The 27682-nt window shown below is 48.0% G+C and overlaps 1 protein-coding gene across 1 annotated transcript in view; it reads left to right on the top strand.

Annotated features, from left to right (window-relative positions):
* Positions 1 to 1025: 1025 nt before the first annotated feature.
* Positions 1026 to 27682, top strand: part of LOC141052949 (gastrula zinc finger protein XlCGF66.1-like) — a 32048-nt gene continuing 5391 nt past the window's right edge. Inside the window, exons 1-6 of the mRNA XM_073550289.1 lie at positions 1026 to 1181; positions 14340 to 14469; positions 14599 to 14778; positions 14861 to 14984; positions 15068 to 15165; positions 15905 to 15995. Coding sequence (XP_073406390.1) covers positions 14392 to 14469; positions 14599 to 14778; positions 14861 to 14984; positions 15068 to 15165; positions 15905 to 15995 — 571 coding nt within the window. The 5' untranslated portion in view covers positions 1026 to 1181; positions 14340 to 14391. The remainder of the gene's footprint in view (positions 1182 to 14339; positions 14470 to 14598; positions 14779 to 14860; positions 14985 to 15067; positions 15166 to 15904; positions 15996 to 27682) is intronic.

The raw sequence follows: 27682 nt of genomic DNA, 5'->3' as shown, positions 1-27682 counted from the left end.
CGTACACACGCAGCTCCGCCCTGTATGCCTCATACACACGCGGCTCCACTCCGTACACCTCGTACAAACACAGCTCCGCTCCATACCGTACACCTCGTACACACGCGACTCCGCTCCGTACACCTCGTACACACGCGGCTCCGCTCCGTACACCTCGTACACACTCAGCTCCGCTCCATACCGTACACCTCGTACACACGCGGCTCCGCTCCGTACACCTCGTACACACGCGGCTCCGCTCCGTACACCTCGTACACACACGGCTCCGCTCCGTACACCTCGTACACACTCAGCTCCGCTCCGTACACCTCGTACACACACAGCTCCGCTCCATACCGTACACCTCGTACACACGCGGCTCCGCTCCGTACACCTCGTACACACGCTCCGTACACCTCGTACACACGCGGCTCCGCTCCGTACACCTCGTACACACTCGGCTCCGCTCCGTACACCTCGTACACACACGGCTCCGCTCCGTACACCCCGTACACACGGCTCCACTCCGTACACCTCGTACACACGCGGCTCCGCTCCTACACCTCGTACACACTCGGCTCCGCTCCGTACACCTCGTACACACACGGCTCCGCTCCGTACACCTCGTACACACTCGGCTCCGCTCCGTACACCTCGTACACACACGGCTCTGCTCCGTACACCTCGTATACACGCGGCTCCGCTCCGTACACCTCGTACACACTCGGCTCCGCTCCGTACACCTCGTACACACACGGCTCCGCTCCGTACGCCCCGTACACACGGCTCCACTCCGTACACCTCGTACACACGCGGCTCCGCTCCGTACACCTCGTACACACTCGGCTCCGCTCCGTACACCTCGTACACACACGGCTCCGCTCCGTACACCTCGTACACACGCGGCTCCGCTCCGTACACCTCGTACACACTCGGCTCCGCTCCGTACACCTCGTACACACACGGCTCCGCTCCGTACACCTCGTACACACACAGCTCTGCTACATCCACCCTGTAAACCCCTCCTGACCCCACACAGAAACTTCCCCTCATCCAGCACCATGACAACCAGCACAGCAGAGTCCTGCCTACACTGAGGCCCCTGATCATGTGACCCCTGACTTCTCCCCTCCTGTGACCTCATCCCAGGTCCTGTGCGCACAGAGCAGCCATATATGTGAAGTGCGGCTCTGCAGGTGGAGGTAGGTGCTGGAGATTCCCCATTACTGGGCACAGGGGGCAGTAACCCCTCCATTACTGGGCACAAGGGGCAGTAACCCCTCCATTACTGGGCACAGGGGGCAGTAACCCCTCCATTACTGGGCACAGGGGGCAGTAACCCCTCCATTACTGGGCACAGGGGGCAGTAACCCCTCCATTACTGGGCACAGGGGGCAGTAACCCCTCCATTACTGGGCACAGGGGGCAGTAACCCCTCCATTACTGGGCACAAGGGGACATTAACCCCTCCATTACTGGGCACAGGGGGCAGTAACCCCTCCATTACTGGGCACAAGGGGGCAGTAACCCCTCCATTACTGGGCACAGGGGGCAGTAACCCCTCCATTACTGGGCACAGGGGGCAGTAACCCCTCCATTACTGAGCACAGGGAGCAGTAACCCCTCCATTACTGGGCACAGGGGGAAGTAACCCCTCCATTACTGGGCACAGGAAGCAGTAACCCCTCCATTACTGGGCACAGAGGGCAGTAACCCCCTCCATTACTGGGCACAGGGGGCAGTAACCCCTCCATTACTGGGCACAGGGGGCAGTAACCCCATTACTGGGCACAGGAGTGCAGTAACCCCTCCATTACTGGGCACAGGGGGCAGTAACCCCTCCATTACTGGGCACAGGGGGCAGTAACCCCTCCATTACTGGGCACAGGGGGCAGTAACCCCTCCATTACTGGGCACAGGGGGCAGTAACCCCTCCATTACTGGGCACAGGGGGAAGTAACCCCTCCATTACTGGGCACAGGAAGCAGTAACCCCTCCATTACTGGGCACAGGGGGCAGTAACCCCTCCATTACTGGGCACAGGGGGCAGTAACCCCTTCCATTACTGGGCACAGGGGGCAGTAACCCCTTCCATTACTGGGCACAGAGGGCAGTAACCCCTTCCATTACTGGGCACAGAGGGCAGTAACCCCTTCCATTACTGGGCACAGGGGGCAGTAACCCCCCCATTACTGGGCACAGGGGGCGGTAACCCCCCCATTACTGGGCACAGGGGGCGGTAACCCCCCCCATTACTGGGCACAGGGGGCGGTAACCCCCCCATTACTGGGCACAGGGGGCGGTAACCCCCCCATTACTGGGTACAGGGGGCGGTAACCCTTCCATTACTGGGCACAGGGGGCGGTAACCCTTCCATTACTGGGCACAGGGGGCAGTAACCCCTCCATTACTGGGCACAGGGGGCAGTAACCCCTCCATTACTGGGCACAGGGGGCAGTAACCCCTCCATTACTGGGCACAAGAAGCAGTAACCCCTCCATTACTGGGCACAGGGGGCCGTAACTCCATTACTGGGCACAGGGGGCCGTAACTCCATTACTGGGCACAGGGGGCCGTAACTCCATTACTGGGCACAGGGGGAAGTAACTTCATTACTGGGCACAGGGGGCAGTAACCCCTCCATTACTGGGCACAGGGGGAAGTAACCCCTCCATTACTGGGCACAGGGGGAAGTAACCCCTCCATTACTGGGCACAGGAAGCAGTAACCCCTCCATTACTGAGCACAGGGGGCAGTAACCCCTCCATTACTGGGCACAGGGGGCAGTAACCCCTCCATTACTGGGCACAGGAAGCAGTAACCCCTCCATTACTGAGCACAGGGGGCAGTAACCCCTCCATTACTGGGCACAGGGGGCAGTAACCCCTTCCATTACTGGGCACAGGGGGCAGTAACCCCTTCCATTACTGGGCACAGGGGGCAGTAACCCCTTCCATTACTGGGCACAGGGGGCAGTAACCCCTTCCATTACTGGGCACAGGGGGCAGTAACCCCTTCCATTACTGGGCACAGGGGGCAGTAACCCCTTCCATTACTGGGCACAGGGGGCAGTAACCCCTTCCATTACTGGGCACAGGGGGCGGTAACCCCTTCCATTACTGGGCACAGGGGGCGGTAACCCCCCCATTACTGGGCACAGGGGGCGGTAACCCCCCCATTACTGGGCACAGGGGGCGGTAACCCCCCCATTACTGGGCACAGGGGGCGGTATCCCTTCCATTACTGGGCACAGGGGGCGGTATCCCTTCCATTACTGGGCACAGGGGGCGGTATCCCTTCCATTACTGGGCACAGGGGGCGGTATCCCTTCCATTACTGGGCACAGGGGGCGGTAACCCTTCCATTACTGGTTACAGGGGGCGGTAACACCTCCATTACTGGGCACAGGGGGCAGTAACATATAATGCACTGATAACTGTTAATAACACATATCTGGTGAGCAGGAGACAGACAGCCGCTCCTCTGTTATCTCTCAGTAATAAATGTACAATTACAGTGATAATGACGTATAGAGAATATTTTTTGTACGACTTTTCCACAATAATATCTCATTGCTCATTACTGTCCGCCTCTTTTTCAATCCTCCCTAAAGGTAAAGTGAAAATTATATACAAAATTACTGCGCTGCACAATATATAGAGCGAGTCATGGCATGCAATGCATGAACATACAGAAAAAAATTAACACCAGAGCAAAAACAACAAAGTAAAAGTACACAATAATAATAAGGCAGTACAAGTCTTTAACCCCTTAGCGACTGCCAATACGCTTTTTAAGAATAAGGGAATTGCACCTCCTGACGGCAGCAATTCCTGCGCCTGTCCATTGTACGTGTCAGCTGACACCCTGTCTGGAACCCGGACGGTTTTGTATCTTATCAGGGATGATTAACCCCTTAAATATCATTGTCAAACGCGACAGCGGTATTTAAGTTGTTGCGAGGGGGTTAGTAACGATCGGTCTTTCGAGATGAGAATCATTGGTCCCAATGGTTACTATGGTACCCTGAGCTTGTGTGATCCCCAGAGTACGGTGGCCTGTGAGATCCAGCTATAAGTTATTAACAGTCAGTGAGACAGTGACTGCTCTCATGCACTGCAATACACGAGGACTGCAGTATATGAGACCAGTGATCAATCTGAAAATTATACGTATCCCACAGTGGGACTAATTTTTAACTTAAAGGGAATCTGTCACCCTTTTTTGCCCTATCAGCTGCGGCATTGACATCAGGGGCTTATCTACAGCATTCCGTAATGCTGTAGATAAGCCCCCGATGTAACCTGAAAGGTAAGAAAAACACGTTCGATTTTACTCACCGGAGGGATGGTCTGGTCCGATGGGTGTCGCGGTCCGGTTCCTTCCATCTTCATACGATGCCGTCCTCTTCTTCCTTACTGTAGTGGCTCCGGCGCACTGCATAGCTTCATAGCCCATGTTTTTCCCAGTTTCAGCGCTATCAGAACCGGAGAAATAGATCTCTCCTGAACCGAGTGGAATAACTAGTCCAAGTTTGGAATCAATGGAAAGCTAATTTCAATTTTCAATATAAGGCAAATGAGGGTTCTGCCGATATTCTGCTAGGTTCTCAAGCCCAGTTATGATCGTTATAAGTTTTCAGAGCCAGATGTGTAACTCTGAGCTAGGGGAGGTCTGTCACAAGCCAGCCCCTTTAGTGATGTCACAAGCCCAGAGGTATAAGGTATCTGCACACAGGACAGCCCTCATTCTAGCCTGGGAAACTGCTGCATCCAGACCCCTCAATGCATTGTGACGTTTGGCTCCTCCTACCAGCATGGTTCTGCCTAAGATGATCTAAGCAACGTGTGAGTTTTATTCCTTCTCTTAATCCCCTTTTATTTGTATTCGCATTGTACATATTTTAATTGTCTCATTTTGTAAAATCTTTTTATAGCTCTGTAAACACTGCCTGTCTTTTGAGATTAAAATATAAAATTATTACTTCTGTCTCCATGCTCTATACCGAACTTTTACGTGACTAAAGTGATTACGCTACTAATTTGGGTTGGCTTCATACCCCTTTATTAATTTTAAATATTAATAGAGAGATTGGAAGCTGGTGGCAGCGAAGTGTGTTTTGGCTAGGTCGGTAGCGCTGACAGTGACAGAGCGGGTTTTATAAGCTGATTGTGTGGCTGCGGCCAAAGCATTTATAATTCCCTCTCTGCAGCGTGCCTAATAGCCAATGTACATCACGTGGCCCGTCCGGCGACTAATTATCCTAGGTCCAGTTCTCTAACTGACCTGAGGGTAAGGGGGCGCAGGAGAGCTACAAGTTCAAGAGTGGAACTGGAAAGTGGGATATACTTAAATCCCTGCAGTTCGTGACATAGAGCAGTGAGCAGTGGGATAACTCCAATAAGCTCCTGTGGTAAATTGTTAGGGCAAGACTAGCTTCCTGTTTTTCATCACTTTGTGGCAGTTGTGGGATAAATAAGATAAGCTCCCCTACACATGTGATAGCCGTGTGCAGCCAAAGGTCAACATACCTCCTATCCTTGACACTCAAGATCCATCTTCAGCCCTTTATCCTGGTGAAGACAATCAAGAGGCAGGGATGCTCCAGGCAGCAGATCACTGGTATAGTTGCTGGAGACGTGTGAAGAGAATGCCACCGCTTCCCCCTCTTCGGAGGCGAAGAAGACGACATAGCTGACTGAGTCTGATGCAAGGGAACCAGACACCTTTTGTCACTTGGTTGTTTCAAGCGAAGTACTTTGCTGGGTCTCCAGATATAAATGGGCACAAGGATCTCTGGCTCAAAATGACCCATGGGCACACCAGACAGCAAATGGAAGAGGAACTTCTTTGTGTATAATGCTCCGACCTGGAGCTGTAGTTGTCATTGCAGGACTAGACTGTTCTAAGAATAGGGCTCGGCCATCTCTAGATAACGCTCACGCCAGTTTCGGGAGCTGCAAGACAGAAACCACACACTGACTCCGAATGGCTGGCGGCTTAAACACACCAAAACTCCCTGAAGGCAGAGAAACAGTCATTGGCTTCACAGGGCAGAGACCGTCAGGATGTTCCTTCACAAGACCAGACTCGCTGCAAGCTTGCCAGCCCCTTTTTATTAGACCTCTTGAATCTTGCATGGGAGGCCGGCTTGGCAGGCTGTGGAACAGGCGGACGAGACGATTTACCCACAGGTTTTTTCCGTCTGGTCCGTTTCTGGAAGCTTGGGGGGGGGAAGACTTCTCAGGAGATGCTGTACTAGGCTTGTCGAAGGCTTTGCAGAAGGCCACCAGGAAGGCCGGAAGACTCGAGTGATGGGATCCCCTGCTTCCCAGAGGGGGTTAAGCCACTCCAAGGTATCTCCTGTTAGGTAGGACATTAGCAGACCTACCTTTACCCGATCAGTGGCAAAGAAGGGAGCATGCCATTGAAAGTACTGTAAGCACTTCTCCAAAAAGCGGATCCGAGGGGGGCTCAACTTTAGGAATGTCAGCCTCAAGTTGAGCAAACAGTTGATTGGAGACCACAATGGTAGGTGGAGCAGTGAAAGATCGGGCTTCAGACTGGTTAAAAAATTAATTTGATTGCTCACGCTGGCAGGGAAAAAGTTCATCATGCTCAGAGAGCGTAAAGACATGGGACTTAATGGGGACCATGGCCTGTGCAAACTGTCACTCTCACGCCCTGACTGATGGGCGTGAGCCAGGGGGTTGTGGCCCCACTGTGCCACAAACCAGACTACCCTGGAAGGGGCGTGACTAAGACAGCTGCCTTGGTTTTCACTGGAGCCTCTGATGGTGAGGTCAGGCTTGTGCGGCAGGTAGCTGCCAGGTGCCACTCCAGGGTGGTGTCTGGCTGTGGCTGCTGATCCCACTTGGGGAGACGGTACGGGCAACAGGCACGAGTATCAGACGGACAGATGAGCATGGCGGGCACAGCTGAGACACTGGCAGACGGGCACGACAGAGGCACTGGCAGGCGGACACGGCTGAGGCACAGGTCAACCAGGCACGGCTGAGACACAGGGCAGGCAGGCACGGCTGAGACACAGGGCAGGCAGGCACGGCTGAGACACAGGGCAGGCAGGCACGGCTGAGACACAGGGCAGGCACGGCTGAGACACGGGCAGGGACCAACTGGAAAGGCACCAGGACACGGGCAGGAAGGAGTGGTGTATGGAATAGGTAGGGTCTTGTTCACACAGTGGGTGCAGGTACTGGTACTGACAGGAAGGAATGGTGTATGGGGGAACAGGTAGAGACCTGTTCACACAGCAAGTGCTGGTACTGGCAGGAAGAAATGGAGTATGGAGGAACAGGTTTGGATCTGTGCGCACAGCAGGTAGAACCGCAGTATTATATACACTTCATGGATAAAATCACTTGCTCAGATTTGTACAGCTAGAATCAAGATACAATCACTTAGTAGCATTGTAAGGCTGGAGCAAAGAGATACATGTAAAATGGGACAATATTGAGAAAGTCGCACTAGAAACTGAATATAGAGAAAAAACAAACGACCGGAAATCTCACAAAAGAATATGATAATACAAAATATATTTTATTGAACAATCAATAAGACCAGAGCATGTGAAAAACACAGTGACATGGGAAATCCAAGTCTGCTTGTGCATGCAGAAAACACCAAAGGACACACATGTAGCGGGAGGGGGAAAGAAAGAAGTATAAAGCACATATGTAGTGCCTGTCAGCAAAGATAAATATAATTATACTTACTCGTAGCAAGATTGCACATCCCCCAATAGGCCTCATAGAGTCCACATCACCAGACATGTATCCATAATGGATAGCAAAATATGATGAGAATGTAAAATGTTAAAGTCATACCTGGTAAGGATAAGAGGCAACCCGCCTGGTGTGTGTCCCCCCCAGAACCGCAGTATTGCGGAGCACAGGCAGAGCCTCAAGAGTACGGAGCACAGGCAGAGTCACAAGAGTACGGAGCAAGCAAAACCGCAAGAGTGCGCAGCATAAGCAGAGCCGCAAGAGTACGGAGCACAGGCAGAGTCACAAGAATACGGAGCCAGCAAAACTGCAAGAGTACGGAGCACAGGCAGAGTCACAAGAATACGGAGCCAGCAAAACTGCAAGAGTGCGGACCATAAGCAGAGCCGCAAGAGTATGGAGCACAGGCAGAGTCACAAGAGTATGGAGCAGGCAGAACTGCAAGGGTGCGGAGCATAAGCAGACAGAGGGAACACAAGGAAAGACACAGCAAGGAATGAAGCCAAAGACAAGGAGAATGACAGAGGTAAGACTAAGGCTGGAGTCACACATAGCGACTCACCAGCGATCCTGACAACAATATCAATGTGTCAGGATCGCTGGTGAATCGCTATGTGATCGCTGGTGAGCTGTCAAACAGACAGCTTCACCAGCGATCAGCACAGCGACGCCGAGCGCACTGCGTCGCTGTGCACGTTAGTAACCAGCGCGCTGATGCAGGGAGCTGGTAACTAACGTACACATCGGGTATCCTAGGGACGTGCGTCCCTAGATACCCGATGTGTACGCTAGTTACCAGCTCCCTGCATCAGCGCGCTGGTAACTAACGTACACATCGGGTATCTAAGGGACGCACATCCCTTGGATACCCGATGTGTACGTTAGTTACCAGCAGATTGCTGGTCTCCCGCCTGTCACACGCAGCGATGCGTGCTGGCCAGCGGGAGACCAGCGACCAAAAAAAGTCCTGGCCTTTCCTGCATCGATCAGCGATACCGGCAGGGGGGCCGGTCGCTGATCGCTGTCACACACAGCAATCTCGCTGGTGAGATCGCTGTTGTGTCACAAAAATTGTGACTCAGCAGCGATCTCGCTAGCGAGATCACTATGTGTGACGGGGCCTTGAGTTCAGACAAGGTAACGGTACAAGACCAAGGACACAGGGACCAGGATAAGAAAAGACAAGGAATAATAGCAGAGGGACCAGGATATTCTGCCTCCTGGAGGGTGGACAGGAGGAGTACGAGGCAAAGCAATGAACAATAGCACAGGGACCAAGATATTCTGCCTCCTGGAGGGCGGACAGGACAGGTACAAAGCAAAGCTAGGAATTAAGCATCCGGAGAAGGCTAAACACAGAACAAGACCTGGCAACTCAGTAGCAAGAACTAACTGAGTTAACAGTGCACAGGCAGGGTCCACTGGGTGGAGCTGCCCTAAATACCAGAGACCGCTTGACGATTGGCCAGGAGTAGGAAGGTGCACACTGATTCCATAAGAACCAGAGAGTGCCGGCGCCGCCCCCTTATGCACACAGCCAAGAAACATGCAGAGAGCAGATGGGAAGCAAGAGGCACAGAGCATGGAGCTGGCAGCAGACAGAAATCATAACATGACCTGGAGCAGTGAGTAAGTTGGTGTGTGGGGGATGGGAGGCCATGCAGTGATGCCAGCAGGTTTGTTACATTCGCACTTCAATACCTGGAACTGCTGCTGGCACTCGGATCGGAGCATTCAGCTGTATGTATTTCTATGCAGCTGAACGCTCCGATCCAAGTGCCGGCGGTGCCAGGTATTGACTTGCGAGACTCGTGCGAGTTTCTCGCATGTGAGTATGAGCCCTAAGAGAAAATCAGAATAAGGCTCGGCTCGCATTTATCCTGCGCTCTCCGCAGAGCGCTTATGTCAGGGTTTCCCTGTAATTTCCCCAAAACAACGATTCAGACAAAACCCCGGATGGAACTACTTAATTATGAGGCAGATGAAGACACTTTGAACTAGTCTCTGATCCTCTAGTGTCTCATCATTTAAAGCATCTTTTTAGCGAACAAGTGCAGGTGACCACAGATATTTGCACGTCTAAAAAGATGGATCTCACCAGAGCAGATGCCAAATGGAATCCAAAGTGTTTCCATCTGCTTCATTATGGTGGGTGGTTCCATTGGGGGATTACTCTAAATCGCATTTTTGTGGGATTTACTCGGTAACCCCCACGTAAGTGCTTGGCGTAGAACACAAGAATGTGATCCCAGCCTTTTAAATAGCTGTAACAACCCTGCTGGCATCACTGCATGGCCTCCCATCCCCCACACACCAACTAAGGCCTGGATCACACTTCCGTTTTTTTAAATCCGTCCAAATCCATCGTTTTCCGTTAAAAAATGGATCCGCCAAAAAAACGGATCCAAACGGATCCGTTAGCGGCAAATAACGGAAACGTATCCGTTTGGCGGACACAAAAAAACGGATGTGTGAAACAGGGCTTACTTTCTGCTTCAAGCCATGCTGTGAATTCTGTCTGTTGCCAGTCCTGTGCTTCTGCTCTCCTGTATGCTTCCAAACTATGTGTGTATAGGGGGGCGGTGCCAGAACTCTGGTTCTTATGCAGTCAGGGTGCACCTGTGTAATATGTCCCTGACCAATCAACTAGAGCCCTTGACTATATAGTTCCACCACTCCCATTAACCCTTGCCTGTGCAATGTCTTTACTCAGCTCCTTGCTACTGAAGAAGCCAGGCCCTGTCCTTTAACTTGCCTTCCTTGAGAGGCTTTATTCCTAGCATTTCTAGTTCACTCTGAGTGCCCACCAGGAGGCTTATATCCTGGTCCCTGTCTTGTCCTAGCCTTGCCTGAGTACTTGCCTGGTACTTCTTTGCTCGCCCTCCAGGAGGCAGAATATCCTGGTCCCTGTATCCTTCAGTCCCTGTACCTTGTCTTTCTGTCGGAACTCCGTCTTCCCCTGTCCGTCAGTCTCCTTGTCTGTGGTTCCTTTCCCTGCTGTGTCTTTCCCTGTGTCCTCCCTGTCTGTACCTTGCACTCTTGCAAGCTCCGCCTACCTTGCACTCTTGCAAGCTCCGCCTACCTTGCACTCTTGCAAGCTCCGCCTGCTCCGCACTCTTGCAAGCTCCGCTTGCTCGGCACTCTTGCAAGCTCCGCCTGCTCGGCACTCTTGCAAGCTCCGCCTGCTCGGCACTCTTGCAAGCTCCGCCTGCTCGGCACTCTTGCAAGCTCCGCCTGCTCGGCACTCTTGCAAGCTCCGCCTGCTCGGCACTCTTGCAAGCTCCGCCTGCTCGGCACTCTTGCAAGCTCCGCCTGCTCGGCACTCTTGCAAGCTCCGCCTGCTCGGCACTCTTGCAAGCTCCGCCTACTCCGCACTATTGCTTTTGTCATATTCCACTCTCTCCTATCCATACCCGTACCTGCTATTTGAACAGGACCCCACCTGTTCCTCCATATTCCATTCCTTCCAGCCAGTACCTGTTCCTGCTGTGTGAACAGGACCCTACCTGTTCCTTCGCACACCACACCTGCCTTCCCTGTGTCTCAAGCCGTGCCCGCCTGCCCTGTGTCTCAAGCCGTGCCCGCCTGCCCTGTGTCTCAGCCGTGCCTGCTTGCCCTGTGTCTCAGCCTGCTTGTCACTTGTACCTGCCCTGGTGTCCTGTTCCCGAGTGGGATCAGCAGCCACAGCCAGACACCAGTGGCACCCGGCAGCTACCTGTCGCACAAGCCTGACCTCACCATCAGAGGCTCCAGTGAAGACCGAGGTAGTTGTCGTAGTCACGACCCTTCCAGGGTAGTCTGGTTTGTGGCACAGTGCGGCCACAACCCCCCCGGCTCGTGCCAATCAGCCTAGGTGCGAGCGTGACAATAGCGATATAAAAATATTTTATACCCCAAAATGTTACCAATAAAACCCCTAATTTATCCCGCACAAAACCAGCTCCCACTCAGGTCCGTCATCTGTAACTGGAGCTATAGGGGGTTCCCATGTTACTGGTAGAACAAAGACTCTGGAAAAGCGACATGGCTCCTGACCCCTCAAATAAAATTCTGTGAATTCTGCGCTCCCAAATCCAAATGCCCCCCTCTCTTCTGAGCTCCACTGTGCCTAAACTACAATAAGCGGCCATATGTTTGGTATTATTGTAGTGGGGAGAACGCACTTAACAATATACGGGGTATGTATCGCCAGAAACACAAGCTGGGCACAATATACTGTATGTGGACATTACAATATATGGGGGCTCTACACTGTATGGGGACACAATGTATGGGCACTAGACTGGCAGATTTGAAATTCTTCAGAAAAAAAAAGCAGGGCGTAGATGTTACAAAATAGTCAGTGCAGTCATAGATGAATTAATTGTGAGGTGCAATTTCTACAATGGGGTCATTTTCAGTACACCCCTATATGAATTCCTTGAGGGGTCTAATTTCCAAAATGGGGTCACTTGTGAGGGGTGAGAAATGTGACATGGCATTCACAATCTATCCCAGACCATTAGTGCTCTTTCCTTACCTAGCCCTGCCATATGCAGCATAAGTCGGAAATGATGCTGTGCTAGTGCGGCATGCGCAGAGAAGCAGGTGGACGGCTGCCTTGATGTGCATTGTTGATGTATGGAAGCAAGGGCATGGCCCAAAGCAAAGAGGAATAAATATAGGACTAATGTGGGAAATGCATAGGAGAGGCTGAAATAGTGTAGAACTGGGGAAAGAAAATGAGATGAGAATGGGGGAAGGAAGGTGAAAAAGAATGGAAAAAAATGCAAAAAGGAGAGATGACTAAGCAAAATGAAATGATGAAAAAATATAAATAATATAAAATAATAAAAAATGGAAAAGTAAAATAAAAATGAAGACATGGATGGGGAAAAGGGACACAGGTGCACTTACCAGGGTAGGATGTGTGGGAATCAGTGACTCTGGCAGGGTAAATATATGATTGGAAAGGAGGAAAATCCTATGCAAAAAATCCCAATACGTTGATTATGATGCATTGCTGACATGAATAACTGAAGGAAAATGCATTAGGCTCATTGGATGCCAATTGAGCCATGCGCTGCAGTTATATATTTTATGTACAGCAAACCTGTTTATACACAATCATTGTACCAGTAGATCTAGTTCCCTGTTGAAAACCCTTTGGTGATAGAGTCTGTAAGGCATGAATCTATTAAGTTTCCCTTTCTTTGAGAAGTTTTCTATGATTGCCTCCCCTCATCTAGGTCTGGGGACTTGTTCCAAAACCTGAAATCTGAGTTATGATACTGAGTGTTTAGCAGCCCCAAAATGATGAGCTGTTCTGTCCTTAATGTGTTCAGTGGTTTCACCAACGTAAAGTAGACCACAGAAGGTACCCATGTAAAAGCCTTTAATGGGGTGATGTCTTCCGGTGTGGGTGGATAACATCACTAGGCTTTATCACGTTGGAGCAAGCAGTGCAACCAAAGCACGGAAATGTGCCCATCCTCCTGGTCCCAAGGAATCTTTGTGTAGGTTGTTTGGACTGCTGCCAATATCGGCTCTAACCAGGTGATCTCTGCTGTTTCGTGGTCAAACGCCAAAAGGTGCATATTAGTGCTGGAGCTTTGAAAGCCTCTACATGTGGATAGGCTCTGGTTATTAGGGACCAATGTTTCCTATTGGTATTATATATTTTGGATATGAGAGGATGGTGGGTATCCCATTTGCTAGTTGCTTATTTGCATGACTTCTATATACGGTCCATTTTGATGTAATTGGCTCATTCCCTAGTATGTTAAAGACTCATACTGTCTTGATGATTATGTACTTTTTACCTTGCTTTTTGTTTTTGTTCTCGTGTTTATTTTTATCTATATGTTCATGCATTGCATGCCATGACTCACTGTATATATTGTACAGCGCAGTAATTTTGTATATATTTTTCACTTTAGCTTTAGTGAGGTTTGAAAAAGGCCCGGACAGGTCAAAACGTAACCTATTGCTTTCTGTCCTGATTCCCAGCACTGTGGTGAAATACTGCATTTATTTCAAATCCTCTGCGAGTGCTCCAGATTATCTCCTAGTGACTGCTTGGATTCTCCAATTCATCCTGCTCCCCCCTGCCAATGCTAAAGGGCCCGTTACACATAGCGATATCGCTAGCAATATCACTATAACGTCACTGGTTTTGTGACGCAGCAGCGATATTGCTAGTGATATCGCTACATGTGATACTTACCTCCGACCGGCTCCCCCGCTGGTTATCGCTGATCGCGCGAGAACGTCCTGGGCCATTTCTCGTCATCTGCTTCCTGCTGGGCTTCCTGCTGTGTCGACGTGTGGACGCGGGCGGGAGGACGTCTTCATCGCCTCATCTGACCGCTGTTATGTCGCTGGTGAGATCTGCCTGTTTGGCAGCTCACTAGCGACCACTTAACGATGCACCAGCGATCCTGACCGAGTCATATCGTTGTCGGGATCGCTGGTGCATCGCTAAGTGTAACGGTACCCTAAGTGCGCAACTCATTCTTCCAGACAAACGATAAATACAATTCTATTATCATTTATGTGTCACTTTATTATCTCTAGTAATTGTATTATTCGATGACATCTTTATGATGATATAACGGCCTCATTTTCTCATTCAAGTCAATATCTGATCCTCTCAGAGGAGGAAATTTTCCTCATTGACCAGTCAAGGATGGATAAAGACAGTAAAAAGAAGGCAGAGAGGATATTACACCTCACCCTAGAGATCCTCTTCCGGCTTACTGGAGAGGTGAGAGATTCTGATGACGTCACATTACATCATTCTTATCTATGGGAATAACAAATGGACAGAACTGGAGAGGTGAGGACTCTGGAAATGTCTGTAGTGAGATTTATTAATGTGTCTCTCCATAACCAGGATTACACAGTAGTGAAGAAGACCTCTAGTGAGCGCTGTCAGGCCCCTGTGTCTGAGGGATGGGGAAGACCAGTGAACCCAATCACATGTCCTCCTCCTCACCCCCTGATACATGAGGACATCAATGACCAGAAGATCCTAGAACTCACCTACAAGATGATTGAGCTGCTGACTGGAGAGGTGACACTGCTGTGAATGCTGGGACATTATACAGTAATGCTATGAAGGGATTGGGGGATGACGGTATCATTTTATGTGTCAGGTTCCTATAAGGTGTCAGGATGTCACCGTCTATTTCTCCATGGAGGAGTGGGAGTATTTAGAAGGACACAAAGATGTGTACAAGGACGTCATGATGGAGGTTTCCCAGCCCCTCACATTACAAGGTAATAGACAGGACTAAATACACACGGCCTATAATTATCTGTATGTAAAGAATGAATTCAGTCCCTGTATGTGTTTCCTATAGTTCTATCCAATAAGAGGACAACACCAGAGAGATGTCCCCGTCCTCTTCTCCCAGAGAAATGTAAACAAGAGAATCCAAATATTCCTCAGGATCATCAGGTAGAGGGTGAGAAGGTGGCATGAGATCTCCCCTATGATGTGTAGAAGGCTGTGAAGGTCTTGTGCTCAGTCTTATGTTTTCCATCAGTATTATGCAGCTCTGGCAAACATTAAGACAAGAGAACACTTTCAAATGTTCAGTTTGTCTGATTTTTCTCTTTATAGGTATATCTTTGAGTAAAATGTAAATTGTTCTTTTAGTCTACAAACTATTGACAACATGTATTCGAATTTCCAAGCAATAAATTTTGTCTGAAAAAGAGAAATGGTCAAAAGTAAAAAAAAAACAAGTGCTTTCAGACCTCAAATCAAATAATGCAAAGAAAACAAGTTCATAATCATTTAGAAGCAACAATACTAATGTTTTAACTCAGGAAGAGTTCAGAAATCAATATTTTGTGGAAGAACCATGATTTTTGAAAACGGCTTTCATGCGTCTTGGCATGCTTGCCACCAGTCTTTCTCACTGCTTCTGGCACAAAAATTTAAGCAGTTCTTCTTTGTTTGATGGCTCGTGACTATCCATCATCCTCTTGATTACACTCCGGAGGTTTTCAGTGGGGTTCAGGTCTGGAGAATGGGCTGCCCATGGCAGAGTATTGATGTGGTCGTCTCTTAATTTTTGCCAGAGCTCTATATTTTATACTTGTGTAATGAAAACGATGGAGATGGCAGGATTAGGGATGATCATAGATGTGACTTCTCCCTCTTTCTGTGATTTTTACAATATTTGTTTCAGGGTAAAGATCTGACTCATATTACTGCTACAGAGACATATTTGAGGGGTGATGAACAGTGTAAAGAGGAGATTTCTACATATGACTACCCAGGTGAGTAGTAACCACTAAAGGCATCACAGATTCTTCAAGTCATTGGCTGTTACTGTATAATCAGCACTGTGGAGTCGGTAAGCCAAACCTCCGACTCCTCAAATTCCATGACTGACTCCCTCATACCAGGGCTGTGGAGTCTGCAAGCCAAACCTCCGACCCCAACTCCTCAATATCCATGTCACCCACTCCAACTCCGACTCCACCAAAATTGGCTCTGACTCCGTGACTCTGACTCCACAGCCCCGGTTATGATACTGGTGGAGCACGACTGCAATCCAGTAGCCGGAAAAAACATGAGCGGGGAGCAGCAAGTGGTAGTTGAAGTTCTTGGAATTAGCACTAGGAATCATAGGCACAAGAAAGTAGAGGAGTGTTGAAAGTCTGGGTAAGACAGTTCTCAGGAGCTGGAGACTCAAATTAGACTAAAAGCTAGACAAAATATTCAAGCAATAATTGACAGTTCCATATAGCTATAAGTAGACCCCAAAAAACCAAGATGGCTTCCATAGTTTCGACATAGGCCATCTTAGGAGAGGGCGATGACAGAAACACAATAGAAGCCTCTAGTTGTGAAGAGTGGAAATGCAGTACAATAATGGAAATGACAGCCACTCAGGGTCAAATTACAGAAAAGAAACAGAATCCTGACACTGGCTGTGTCTCCTTTATCGACGGTGTAGTCTAGGCATATCGTAATCATATGATCACTATTCTGCCTCCAGACCACAACATTCTTCTTCATCAAAAACTGTTCAAATTACTTTGGGCATTGAAAATCCTTCTTGTATAGAGTTTAAAACGTACAAAGCCAATAGACAACGTACGTAGAATGTGCTGACAAGTTAGAAAATTAAAAGTTATTATGGTGGATCTCTAACAGAAAGCAAACGGTAATGGTGCTGTTGCCTTCCTAGAATCCTGGCATCATATAGGATGAAGCTACAAGACCAGGTCTAGTCTTTCTGGCCAAGCTTTGCTTTTATGATGGACAACATTAAATGTACAGTGAGGCAAAAGTGTGAATTTCTCTACAATAGCAAGATAGTTTCGCTTTATACTAACTTTTCAATTTCTTTTAAAACCATCTAACTTCAAAGAGAATTGCGATAAACTACACAAAAAACATCACATCTGTGCCATGATATATCTCTAAGCTTTGCGTGACTGCTGGCTCCGATATACATTTATTCACATCTGCAGGAGATGTGTTGTCATGGCTCGAGACCTGGATTCATGGAATCACTCCACGTCGTATGATTTAAATTCTAAGGAATTCAGATTACCTCATATTCATTCCTGAAATGGAAAGTACTAATACATTCTCTATGTCATGTCTCTGTTTTGGGATTCGATCTGATAACCTTTTCCTGCGTTGTTGGTTTCCCTCTCCGCTGGGCTACAGTCCTTTTCTTCTGTGTCCAAATGTTGATGGTTTCTTTTGTTCTCTTGTCTTTTTTTTTCTCTAGTCACCTTCCACGACGGTATACGGAGGTTGCCTCTTTGCCCTGATGGGGGACAGGAAACACAGAGAGGTTAAAAGGCCCTCCCACTCACCAGTGTCTTTCCTGTTCCCCATGGGTCAGGGAGAGGTCCGTATACTGTAGTGGCCGGCAGCTGCAGTTCCTCATGTTCACAGGTTAGGCCTGTAGCGCCGGGCAGCTTGGGTCGCGCTTCGCCTCCTCCTTCAGGCTGCTCCTGTCGTCCCCCGCAGTGGTGCCTCCCGCTGCCTCCCGGTCTTCTCCTCCTCCAGCGCGCACCGGCTCAGCGTCCCGGAAGTGACGTCGCTGGATCCGCATGTCACTTCCGGTTCTTGCGTTGCACTCTGGAGCGCACGTACTTCCTGGTTTCGGCCTGACCGAGTGGCACGCGGTGCTCACGGCTACACCGCTGATGGACCCAGGAGGGGGAGGGGAAATCAACGCTGGGGGCAAGTGCTGGCTCGTCGCTTAAAATCCTGCCCGAAGTCGCCACAGAGGTAAGACTTTGACCCCTGCCAGTATGGATGGCACTTCATGCCCTGAGTCTGCAGAGCCCAGCGCTGCCCCTGCTTCAGTAAGTGATGCAGGGAGGGGGTCCCGGGGGAGGGGACGGCTAGTTAAGGGTCCTATTGCTTCTGACACTTCTCTCCTCTTATTTTAGGGAGACAAGCCTACCCCCCAAGCCAATGTCAGGAAAAAATGCGCCATCTGTAATATTAAGCTACCCTCTCAATGGGATAAAAAGCTCTGTGAGTCATGTATCGACAAGTTAGTGAGAGCAGAGCAACCCTCTCTCTTGCAAGAGATTCGCTCACTAGTCAAACAGGAGGTGCAGTCTTCCCTGGCAGCATTCACTCCTCCACCACCCCTATCCCCGGGCAAAAAAAGGAAGATACAGGTCGAGGACTCGGACTCTGAGTCTGACCTATCTCATACATCATCCTCCAGTAGGTGGGAGGAACCCGCATCACCCAAAGCCTCTGAAATCAGAAAGTACCTCTTCTCTTCTGATTATGTTGAGGATCTGGTATCTGCACCATCGGGCTAGAAGAGGAGTTAGAGCCTCAGTCCATTCAAGATCAAATGTTTGGCGGGCTAAAATCTGAAAAACGTGTGGGGTTCCCAGTACATACTAACACGGACATGATTAATCAAGAATGGGAACTGCCTGAAAAACGGCTTAGCACCCCCTCCGAAATGAAGCCTGGATTTCCCCTGGAAGGTGATTCTGTTAAATTGGATGTTCCTAAAGTCGACGTACAGGTGGCGAGAGTTGCAAAAAGAACAGCCCTCCCATTTGAGGATTCCTCACAATTGAAGGATCCTATGGACAGAAAAATAGAAAGTCTCCTAAAGAAATCTTGGGAGACATTTACGTCCACCTTAAAGGCGAATATCGCCTCCACCTGTGTAGCTAGAGCTCTCTTTCGTTGGCTAGAGGAATTGGAATCCCATATATCTCAGGGTACTTCCAGGGGTGAGTTAATAGACTCACTGCCTATCCTACATAGAGCTACTGGGTTCTTAGCGGACGCCTCTATGGAGTCTATCAGAGTGGCCGCTAGATCTCTTGTGCAAACCAACTCTTCTAGGAGAGTTCTCTGGCTCAAAATGTGTAGTGGCGACATCACCTCCAAAGCAAGATTGTGTTCCATACCCTTCAAAGGGGAGTATGTCTTCGGGCCAGCCTTAGATTAAATCTTAGAGAAGGCCACCGATGAGAAAAAAGCCCTCCTGGAACAAAACTCCCCCCCCTAAAAAAACGTTTTTTTCGTGCCCCACAGACTCAAACCACCCAGGCGAAAGAGAAAGGCAAGACCGGGAGATGGAGCTACGCAAAAGGCAGAGGAAAGAAGAACATCCTCGTTCCACAGCAGCAGCAGTCCCAACCGGAGAAGCAATGATTCCGATCCAGTGGGGGGGAGACTATCAAGATACACACATCAGTGGGAAAACATCACCAGTTCCCACTGGATCCTCAATATCATCAGGGAGGGCCTATTGATAGAATTCATCTCCTCCCCTCCACAGGGTCTAAAAGTCACTCCAGCTCCAAAAGATCAAACAACACTGCTGTTAGGTCTCAAAGATCTTATAACATCAAGAGCAATCACTCCGGTTCCAGAATCCCGGCTATTTTTTGTTACCAAACCCTCAGGCGAGGCCCGCATTATTATAAATTTGAAGGGGTTAAACCGACATGTAAAATACCGCAGGTTCAAGATGGAATCTGTAAAAACAGCCATTCCCTTGATCAGGCCTCACTTCCTTATGTCGACCATAGACTTGAAGGATGCCTATTTCAACATCCCAATACATCCGAGGCACAGAAAATACCTCAGGTTTGCGGTACAGGGGAGTCGTCAGGTAGAGCACTATCAGTTCAACGTCCTTCCGTTTGGCATCTCGTCAGCGCCGAGAGTCTTCTCCAAAAGTAATGGCAGAAGCTGTGTCATTCATCCGGAGTCAAGGCGTCTGTATAGTGCCTTACCTGGACGACTTACTGATAGTAGCTTCTACCAAGACAATCCTGGAAACTCCGGTGTGAAATACTCTGGATACATTAACATCTCTGGGGTGGATCCCGAACCTGAAAAAATCTCAGCTGCGGCCCTCCAAGACCAGAAAATTTCTTGAGTACTTTTGGACTCTGCAAGACAAATTACCTTTCTTCCAGATGACCACCGTCTGACCCTAATATCAAAAGTCAGGCATGTCAGTGTTAGGCTTTATGCCAGCTTCCATACAGTCGGTAGCCTGGGCTCAGGCCCACTCCAGAGTCCTTTAAACTCACATCGTAGAGAACTGGAGCGGTCATCCCGGTACTCTGAACAGAAGAGTGCACACGCCAGGTCGAGTAAGAGCCTCTTTGGCATGGTGGATGAACTCCAGAAACCTCCTCAGAGGCGTAAGCTGGACTCAGGTCCCGCTAACCACAATCATGTCGGATGCCAGCAAAAGAGGCTGGGGGGCCGTGATAAACCATACTCCGTTCCAGGGACTCTGGGACCAGACAACGAGCGAGAAATCGTCCAATTTCAGGGAGCTGAAAGCTGTGGAAGAAGCCCTTCTGGCAGCAGGTCACCAGATTGGTGGACAACACGTCCGGATATATTCGGACAACATGACCACAGTTGCTCATATCAAGCACCAGGACAGTACAAGATTCAACAGCCTAAAAAGAGTCTCTGCTCAAATATTCTGTTTGGCCGAAAAACACCTACTGTCCCTGACGGTGGTCCATCTAAAAGGCACTTCCAACATACAGGTGGATTATCTAAGTCGCCAAGACATCCACCCAGGGGAATGGAGTCTAAACAATCAGAGCTTCCAAAAACTAGTAGACAGATGGGGCCTACCGGAAGTCGATCTTTTTGCGTCTCGCCAAAACACGCAGGTTGAGGCCGCCTTCTCCTTGAACCTCGGGGACAATCCCAAAGGGATAGATGCTCTAGCCCAGAGGTGGGACTCTCACCTGGCCTATGCATTTCCACCAATTCCAATTCTGGCAAAGGTTCTACGGAAGATCCGAGAAGACCGGACCCCAACTATCTTGGTTGCCCCGCTGTGGCCAAAAAGAAGTTGGTTCAACTTGATCATCGAGTTACAGGTAGATGGGCCGGTTCTATTCCCAGTAAAAGACGACCTCCTCTCACAGGGGCCCATGCTTCACTCAGATCCCCAAAAGTGGAATCTAGAGGCGTGGTTACTGAGGCCCAGGTACTGAAATTCAAAGGTTTGTCAGGCCGGTTTCACATTTGCGCTTTATAGCGCAGCGACAGCCTGCGCACGGCCGCCGCTAAGCCCCACCCCCTGCCGGCTCCCTGCCCGCCCCTGCGGGATTTTGCTGCGTTCGGCGCACACGGGCGCACCTTCAAAAGTGCGCAGCGCACGGCAAATTCCTGCTAGCGCACGGCCAGCGCACGATCTGCGCACCCTATGCTAAAGATAGGGTGCGCAGATTGCAAGCGCCCATGTGCGCTAGAAGGCGGTGATGACCGGAAGGGGCGAGCAGGGAGTCGGCAGGGGGCGGGGCTTAGCGACGGCCGTGCGCAGGCCGTCGCTGCGCTATAAAGCGCAAATGTGAAACCGGCCTCAGATCCAGTAATTGCTACCCTGCAAAAATCCAGAAAACGGGTAACCAATGCCATCTACAATAAAATCTGGAAAAAGTTTTCATCCTTCTGCCTACCTAACCTACCGGACCTGCTTAGTCCGAATATGTCACAGATCCTGGATTTCTTACAAAAAGACTTGGAGGTTGGCCTTAGGCCTAGCACCCTGAAGGTCCAGGTCTCAGAGCTAAGCTCTGTCTTTGACCAGGATCTAGCAGGTCATCGCTGGATCAAGAGGTTCATGGCATCAGCCGTTAGAATGAACCCTAAGAGACAGTCGATAGTCCCCCCTTGGGATCTAAACTTAGTGCTCCAGGGGCTCACAGGTCCACCCTTTGAACCGTTGTCTTCCTGTTCTCCCAAATTCCTTGCGTACAAGGCAGTCTTCTTGGTAGCCATAACCACGGCCAGAAGAATAGGAGAACTGCATGCCCTATCAATAAGGGAGCCTTATTTGCTTATTAGAGACGACTCAATAGTCCTTCGTCTCGACCCATCCTTCCTTCCGAAAGTAGTTTCGGATTTCCACAGGCTCCTAGGAAATTGTTTTGCCATCATTTTGACAAAATCCAGCAAACGCTAAAGTAGAAAAATTCCACACGCTCGATGTCTGACGTGTTATTCTGCATTACCTAGAGCAAACCTGTCATCACAGAATTGATCAGAACCTATTTGTCCATCTGTCAGGTCAAATAAAGAAGGTGGCAAAAAGCACTATCGCTAATTGGATAAAAAAAGCTATAGCGGAAGCGTATATGGCTCAAAATGAGCCACCCCCAATGAGGGTCAAGGGCCACTCAACCAGGTCCACATCAGTCTCCTGGGCAGAAAAAGCAGGCGCATCTGCAGAGCAGGTCTGCAGGGCAGCTACGTGCTCCTCACTGCATACTTTTGCAAAACAGACTGGACGTATCATCCAGTAGGGATCTAGTCTTCGGCCGAAAAGTTCTCCAGGCCATTGTCCCTCCCTACTGCCAAATAGTTGGTATTCCTCCGTATACCGTCGTGGAAGGTGACTAGAGAAAATAGAATTAGACTTACCGGTAATTCGGTTTCTAGGAACCTTCCACGACGGCACTAATTCCCACCCTATACTCCTGGATAAAATCTGGGAATCAGAAGATAACCGGTGCTATGGTCTCAGTTATAAGTCACTGGCGAGTGGGAGGGCCTTTTAACCTCCCTGTGTTTCCTGTCCCCCATCAGGGCAAAGAGGCAACCTCCGTATACCGTCGTGGAAGGTTCCTAGAAACCGAATTACCGGTAAGTCTAATTCTATTTTTTTTTTTTTTCCGGTTGGCTTCTCTTGACTTGTTTTCCATTTTCCTTTTTGCCTCTGTGCTATCACGTTTTGTGATGGGCTTTATATGTTCACTAGTGATGAGCAAACATGTTCGGATAAGATGTTATCTAAGTATGCATGCTTGGATAATATGTACGAGTCCCTTGGCTGCGTGATTTGCGACTGTAAGAGAGCCTCAACACGTGGTGATTGCCTGTTTATTATGCAATCCCTGCATGTGTTGAGGCTGTCTAACAGTCGCAAATCTCGCAGCCGCAGGGACTCGAACATATTATCCGATCGCTGCCAAGTTAACTCTGATAACACCCGAGCATGCTCAGATAACACCTTATCCACGCATGTTCTCATCAGTAATGTTCACCTATCACTTGCCTCACTTGCTGGCTATCATTCCATGTAGATTGTTTTTTGGAGTTCCAGCTTTTCTGCTAAGGGTTTACTTAGTCCGGTAAGCACCAGTTGTTTATCCTGCTTTGAATCTGTGGGTTCTCCTTCTTAGTACCTTTCTTTTATCCATGTTTGAAGGTCTGGTAGGTTTCACTTATTCTGTTTGGTGTTTTTTGTTCTCCTTATTTATCCCTGTCTATCCTTTGTGAACGTGTTTTATTTTCTTACCCTGGGTTCTCGCTTCTCCCTGCACGCTTTCCTCTACATTTGTTCGATTTGTGTTGCAGCGTCCCCTCTGGTTCATCAGGAGGTAAAAGAAACCCCTGAATAGCCTTTTAGGGAGCCAGGTTCGAATAGTTGTATTTAGTTATGCGGCTAGGGCCTTTCTTAGTCTGTACAGGGACTAGTAGGGTACAGGTGTGGCTACTTTCTTTGGTAGTTGGTAGTTCTTTCCCTCTTCTGTTACACTTGTGAGTGTGTGAGCACAATCATAACACTCTACCTTTCTGGTACAAGAAACTCCATGATAGCGGTTTAGGGAGCCAGGTCCGAGGAGGTTTATTCAGTTGTTCTGGGGCCTTTTTTAGTCTGTAGAGGGACTAGTTGGGTACAGGTGTGGCTACTTTCTTTGGTAGTTGGTAGTTCTTTCCCTCTTCTGTTACCCGTGTGAGCATGATCATAACACTCTACTTTTCTGGTCAGGACTCATAGTAGCTCCAATGGTCCATCATAAATAAGTTTAGTTTTAGAGATCTTCCACCTAAACATATGGCCTTATTGGGGATTTAACTTTTTTTTGTTCTATGTTTGATGGCTTTTTTACAGGTTCATTCTTTATTTTATGTCTGATTGTGGAGGTATTGCCCTACCCCACTTAAGTGAGTCTGCAACTCCCTGGTAGTCTTTAAAAATAAATGTCTCCATTGCCTCTGCTAAATTCATCTGATAAAAAATATTACTATAAGGGTAGTTTGGTTTGCCAAGAGCTACCAAGCCACATGCTTTTAATTACTCCAGAGATGGTTCCTCACTAGTTACTAATTTTTTTATTCATGAAGGGTCATGACTCAGCTGTCGGGTGACCCGGGACCAGGGGCTCCTTCCCTGTCTCTACCACTAGGGGGCGCCCTAGCTTGCCCTATTCCCCAGGATACTTCTGAAGAAGATGATGCTGGGGCCGCCACCCTTGCCTTATCTCCTGAGTTAGCCCACCAGCTGTTTTCTTCCCCCACCCAGGGGAAAGGGGCGCTGCTGTGCACCACAGTACACCAACCCGACAAACAAGACAACACAAACAAGGGTAACTGAAAATAACAGGCATACAAATATTCACAGGGATGCTGCTGGTTCCCCATGCTATACAAGCGATCAGCCTGCAAAAAATGATAGTTCCATAGTGGGACAAAGTAAAAAAGTTTTAAAAAGTTAGAAAAAAGTAAAAAAAAAAATAAAAATATATTGTACCCATGAATGAATATTTTTATAAAAAAATAAAAGTACACATATTTGGTATTGTTGCGTCCGAAACGACCCAAACAATGAAACTGTCCCACTAGTTAACTCCTTTAGTGAACACCATAAAAAATAAATAAAAAAAGGCAAAAAACAATTCTTTATCATCATACTGTCGACAAAAAGTGGAATAAAACGCAATCAAAAGACAAATAGAAATAAACATGGTACCACTGAAAACATCATATTGTCCCCCCCCCCCAAAAAAAAGCCATCATAAAGCTCCATTAGTGGGAAAATAAAAAAGTTATAGCTCTCAGAATAAAGGGATACAAAAATAGTTAATATTTCTATAAAGTAGTCTTTATTGTGTAAAAGCACCAAAACATTAAAAAATTATATAAATGTGGTAGCGCTGGAATCGTACTGACCTGAAGGATAAAACTGCCTTATCAATTTTACCACAATCGGAGCAACATACAAAAAAAATTCCTGAATTGATGTTTTTGTTCATTCTGTCTTCCAAAAATCGAAATAGAAAGCGATCAATAAATGTCATTTGTCTGAAAATGGTAGTAATAAAAAAGTCAACTTGTTCCGCAAAAAAAACAAGCCCTCACATGACTTTGTCGGCCGAAATATGGAAAAATTATAGCTCTCCATATATGGGGATGCAAAAACTAGTTTTTGCAATAAAAGCGTATTTTAGTGTGTGACAGCAGCCAAACATACAGACCCGATATAAATCTAATCTCGCTGTAATCACACCAACCTGAAGAATAAAGTCATCTGATCACTTATACCGCACATGGAACGGCGTAAAAAATAAATAACACCAATTCTTTACCTGTTTTGTACATTCTGCCTCCAAAAGATCACAGTAAGGCTCGGTGCATATTTATCCTGCGCTTTGCGCTGAGTGCTTACACCGGGGTTTCCGTGTAAAACTCTGAAATACGTGATTTCGTAGGAACCCCCGGTGGAAGATTTCCTATAATGAGGCAGATGGAAGCACTGTGGATGCCATAGGATCTGTGATCTGGCAGTGTTTGTCTTTTTAGGATCACTTAAAAGTGAATTTGGCCACAGTTTTGTGCATTTCTGAAAAGAAGGACTCCGCTGAACAGAGGCAAGACGGAGTCCAGAGTAACTCTGCTGCCTTATTATAGTGATTGGATCCCTCAGGGGTTGCATCTGTCACATCACTCGGAGATTTAGATGGAAACCCCAAAATAAGTGCTCAGCATAGAGTGTCGAATAAATGTGATTCCAGACGTTATGTAAAATGTTCTCAATAAAAGCTTCAAATCAATCCACAAGAAAAGCAAGTCCTCACTTAGGTCTGTCATCTGTTAATGGAAATCTAGGGGGTTTCCACGTTACTGGTAGTACAAAGGCTCTGGAAAAACGAAATGGTTCCTCACCTCTCCTCTCCCAAATCCAATTCCCCCCCTCCCTTCTGAGCCCCACAGTGTACCTAAACCACATATAGTGTACACATGATAGGCATTTCTGAAGCGATGAGAGCCTGCCTAACTTAGGGGTGCATGACTCCAGAAGCATGAGCTGTTCATAACATACTGGTCATTACAATGTACTGATCACTACAGCCTGCTGGTCACTGCAATGGCAGTTTGCAAATTTCATTCCGCAACATTCATTGCTGTTTGCTTCTGGAAAACACCCATGGTATCAAAATCATCACTACGCCTGTAGATAAATTCCCAAAGGGGTATAATTTTCCAAATGGGGACAGTTGAGGGGGGATCCTGCTCTTCTATCAATTAGGGGCTCTGTATATGGAATCCACAAACTATTGTAGGAAAATCTGCACTCCGGGAGGCAAATAGCGCTCCGTCCCTCTCAAGTCTCTCCATATGGCTAAGCAGTGCTGTACAGCCACATGTGGGGTATTGCCAGTAAAAATTGTGGGACAAATTATGGTGCCATTTCTTGTGTGAAAATGTAAAATCTGGGGCTAAAACAAAACATTTTGGTGGTAAAAATGTAGTTATTTTTTCTTCACTGCCCAATGGTATAAATTTCTGTAACACACCCGTGGTGTCAATATGATCACTGCACCCCTAGATAAATTCATTGACATCTAAACACATTTGTTGAGTCTAGTTTCTAAAATGGGGTTACTTGTGGAGGGTTTCTACTGTTAAGGCACATCAGGGGCTCTCTAAACGGGACATGGCATACACTAATGATTGCAGAAAATTTTACATTCAAAAAGTCATATGATGCTCCTTCGCTTCCGAGCCCTGACTTGCGCCCAAACAATAGTCTTCTCCCTCTTATGAGGTATCCGCGTACTCAGAAGAAATTTCACTACAAATTGTATGGCACAATTTCTCCTGTTACCCTTATGAAAATGCTAAATTTGGGGCTAAATGCATATTTGTGGGGATAATGTTATTTATTTTTTGTTTTCACGGCTCTACGTTATAAATTTTTGTGAAGAACCTGATGGTCCAATGTGCTCACCACACATCTAGATAAGTTCCCTGATGTTCACTGTTTAGGCACATCAGGGACTCTCCAAATGCGACATGGCATCCTCTAATTGTTCCAGCAAATTTTGCATTCAAAGTCCAGTGGCGCTCCTTCCCTACCGAGCTCCGTTGTGCACTCAAACAGTGGTAATCCCCCACATATGGAGTATCGGCATGCTACTGAGCAATTGCACAACAAATTTTGTGGTCCATTATTCCTGTTACCCTTGTGAAAATAAAAAAAAATTGGGTATAGAGTAAATTTTTTGTGAAAAAAAGTAAATGTTCATTTTGTAACATTCTGTTGGAAAAATGAGAAATTTCTGGTTAACTTTCTAACTTCCTAACAAAACAAAATTTATTTTCAAAAATTGTGCTGATGGAAAGTAGACGTGGGATATGCTATTTATTAACTATTTTGTGTGACACGTCATCTGATTTAAGGGCATAA

The sequence above is a fragment of the Dendrobates tinctorius genome, unplaced genomic scaffold, assembly GCF_039654945.1.
Source record: "Dendrobates tinctorius isolate UK_male_01 unplaced genomic scaffold, ASM3965494v1 ptg000164l, whole genome shotgun sequence".
In the NCBI taxonomy this organism is placed as follows: domain Eukaryota; kingdom Metazoa; phylum Chordata; class Amphibia; order Anura; family Dendrobatidae; genus Dendrobates; species Dendrobates tinctorius.
Note: the sequence above shows the minus strand (reverse complement) of the source record. Positions and strands in the feature narration are given on the sequence as shown.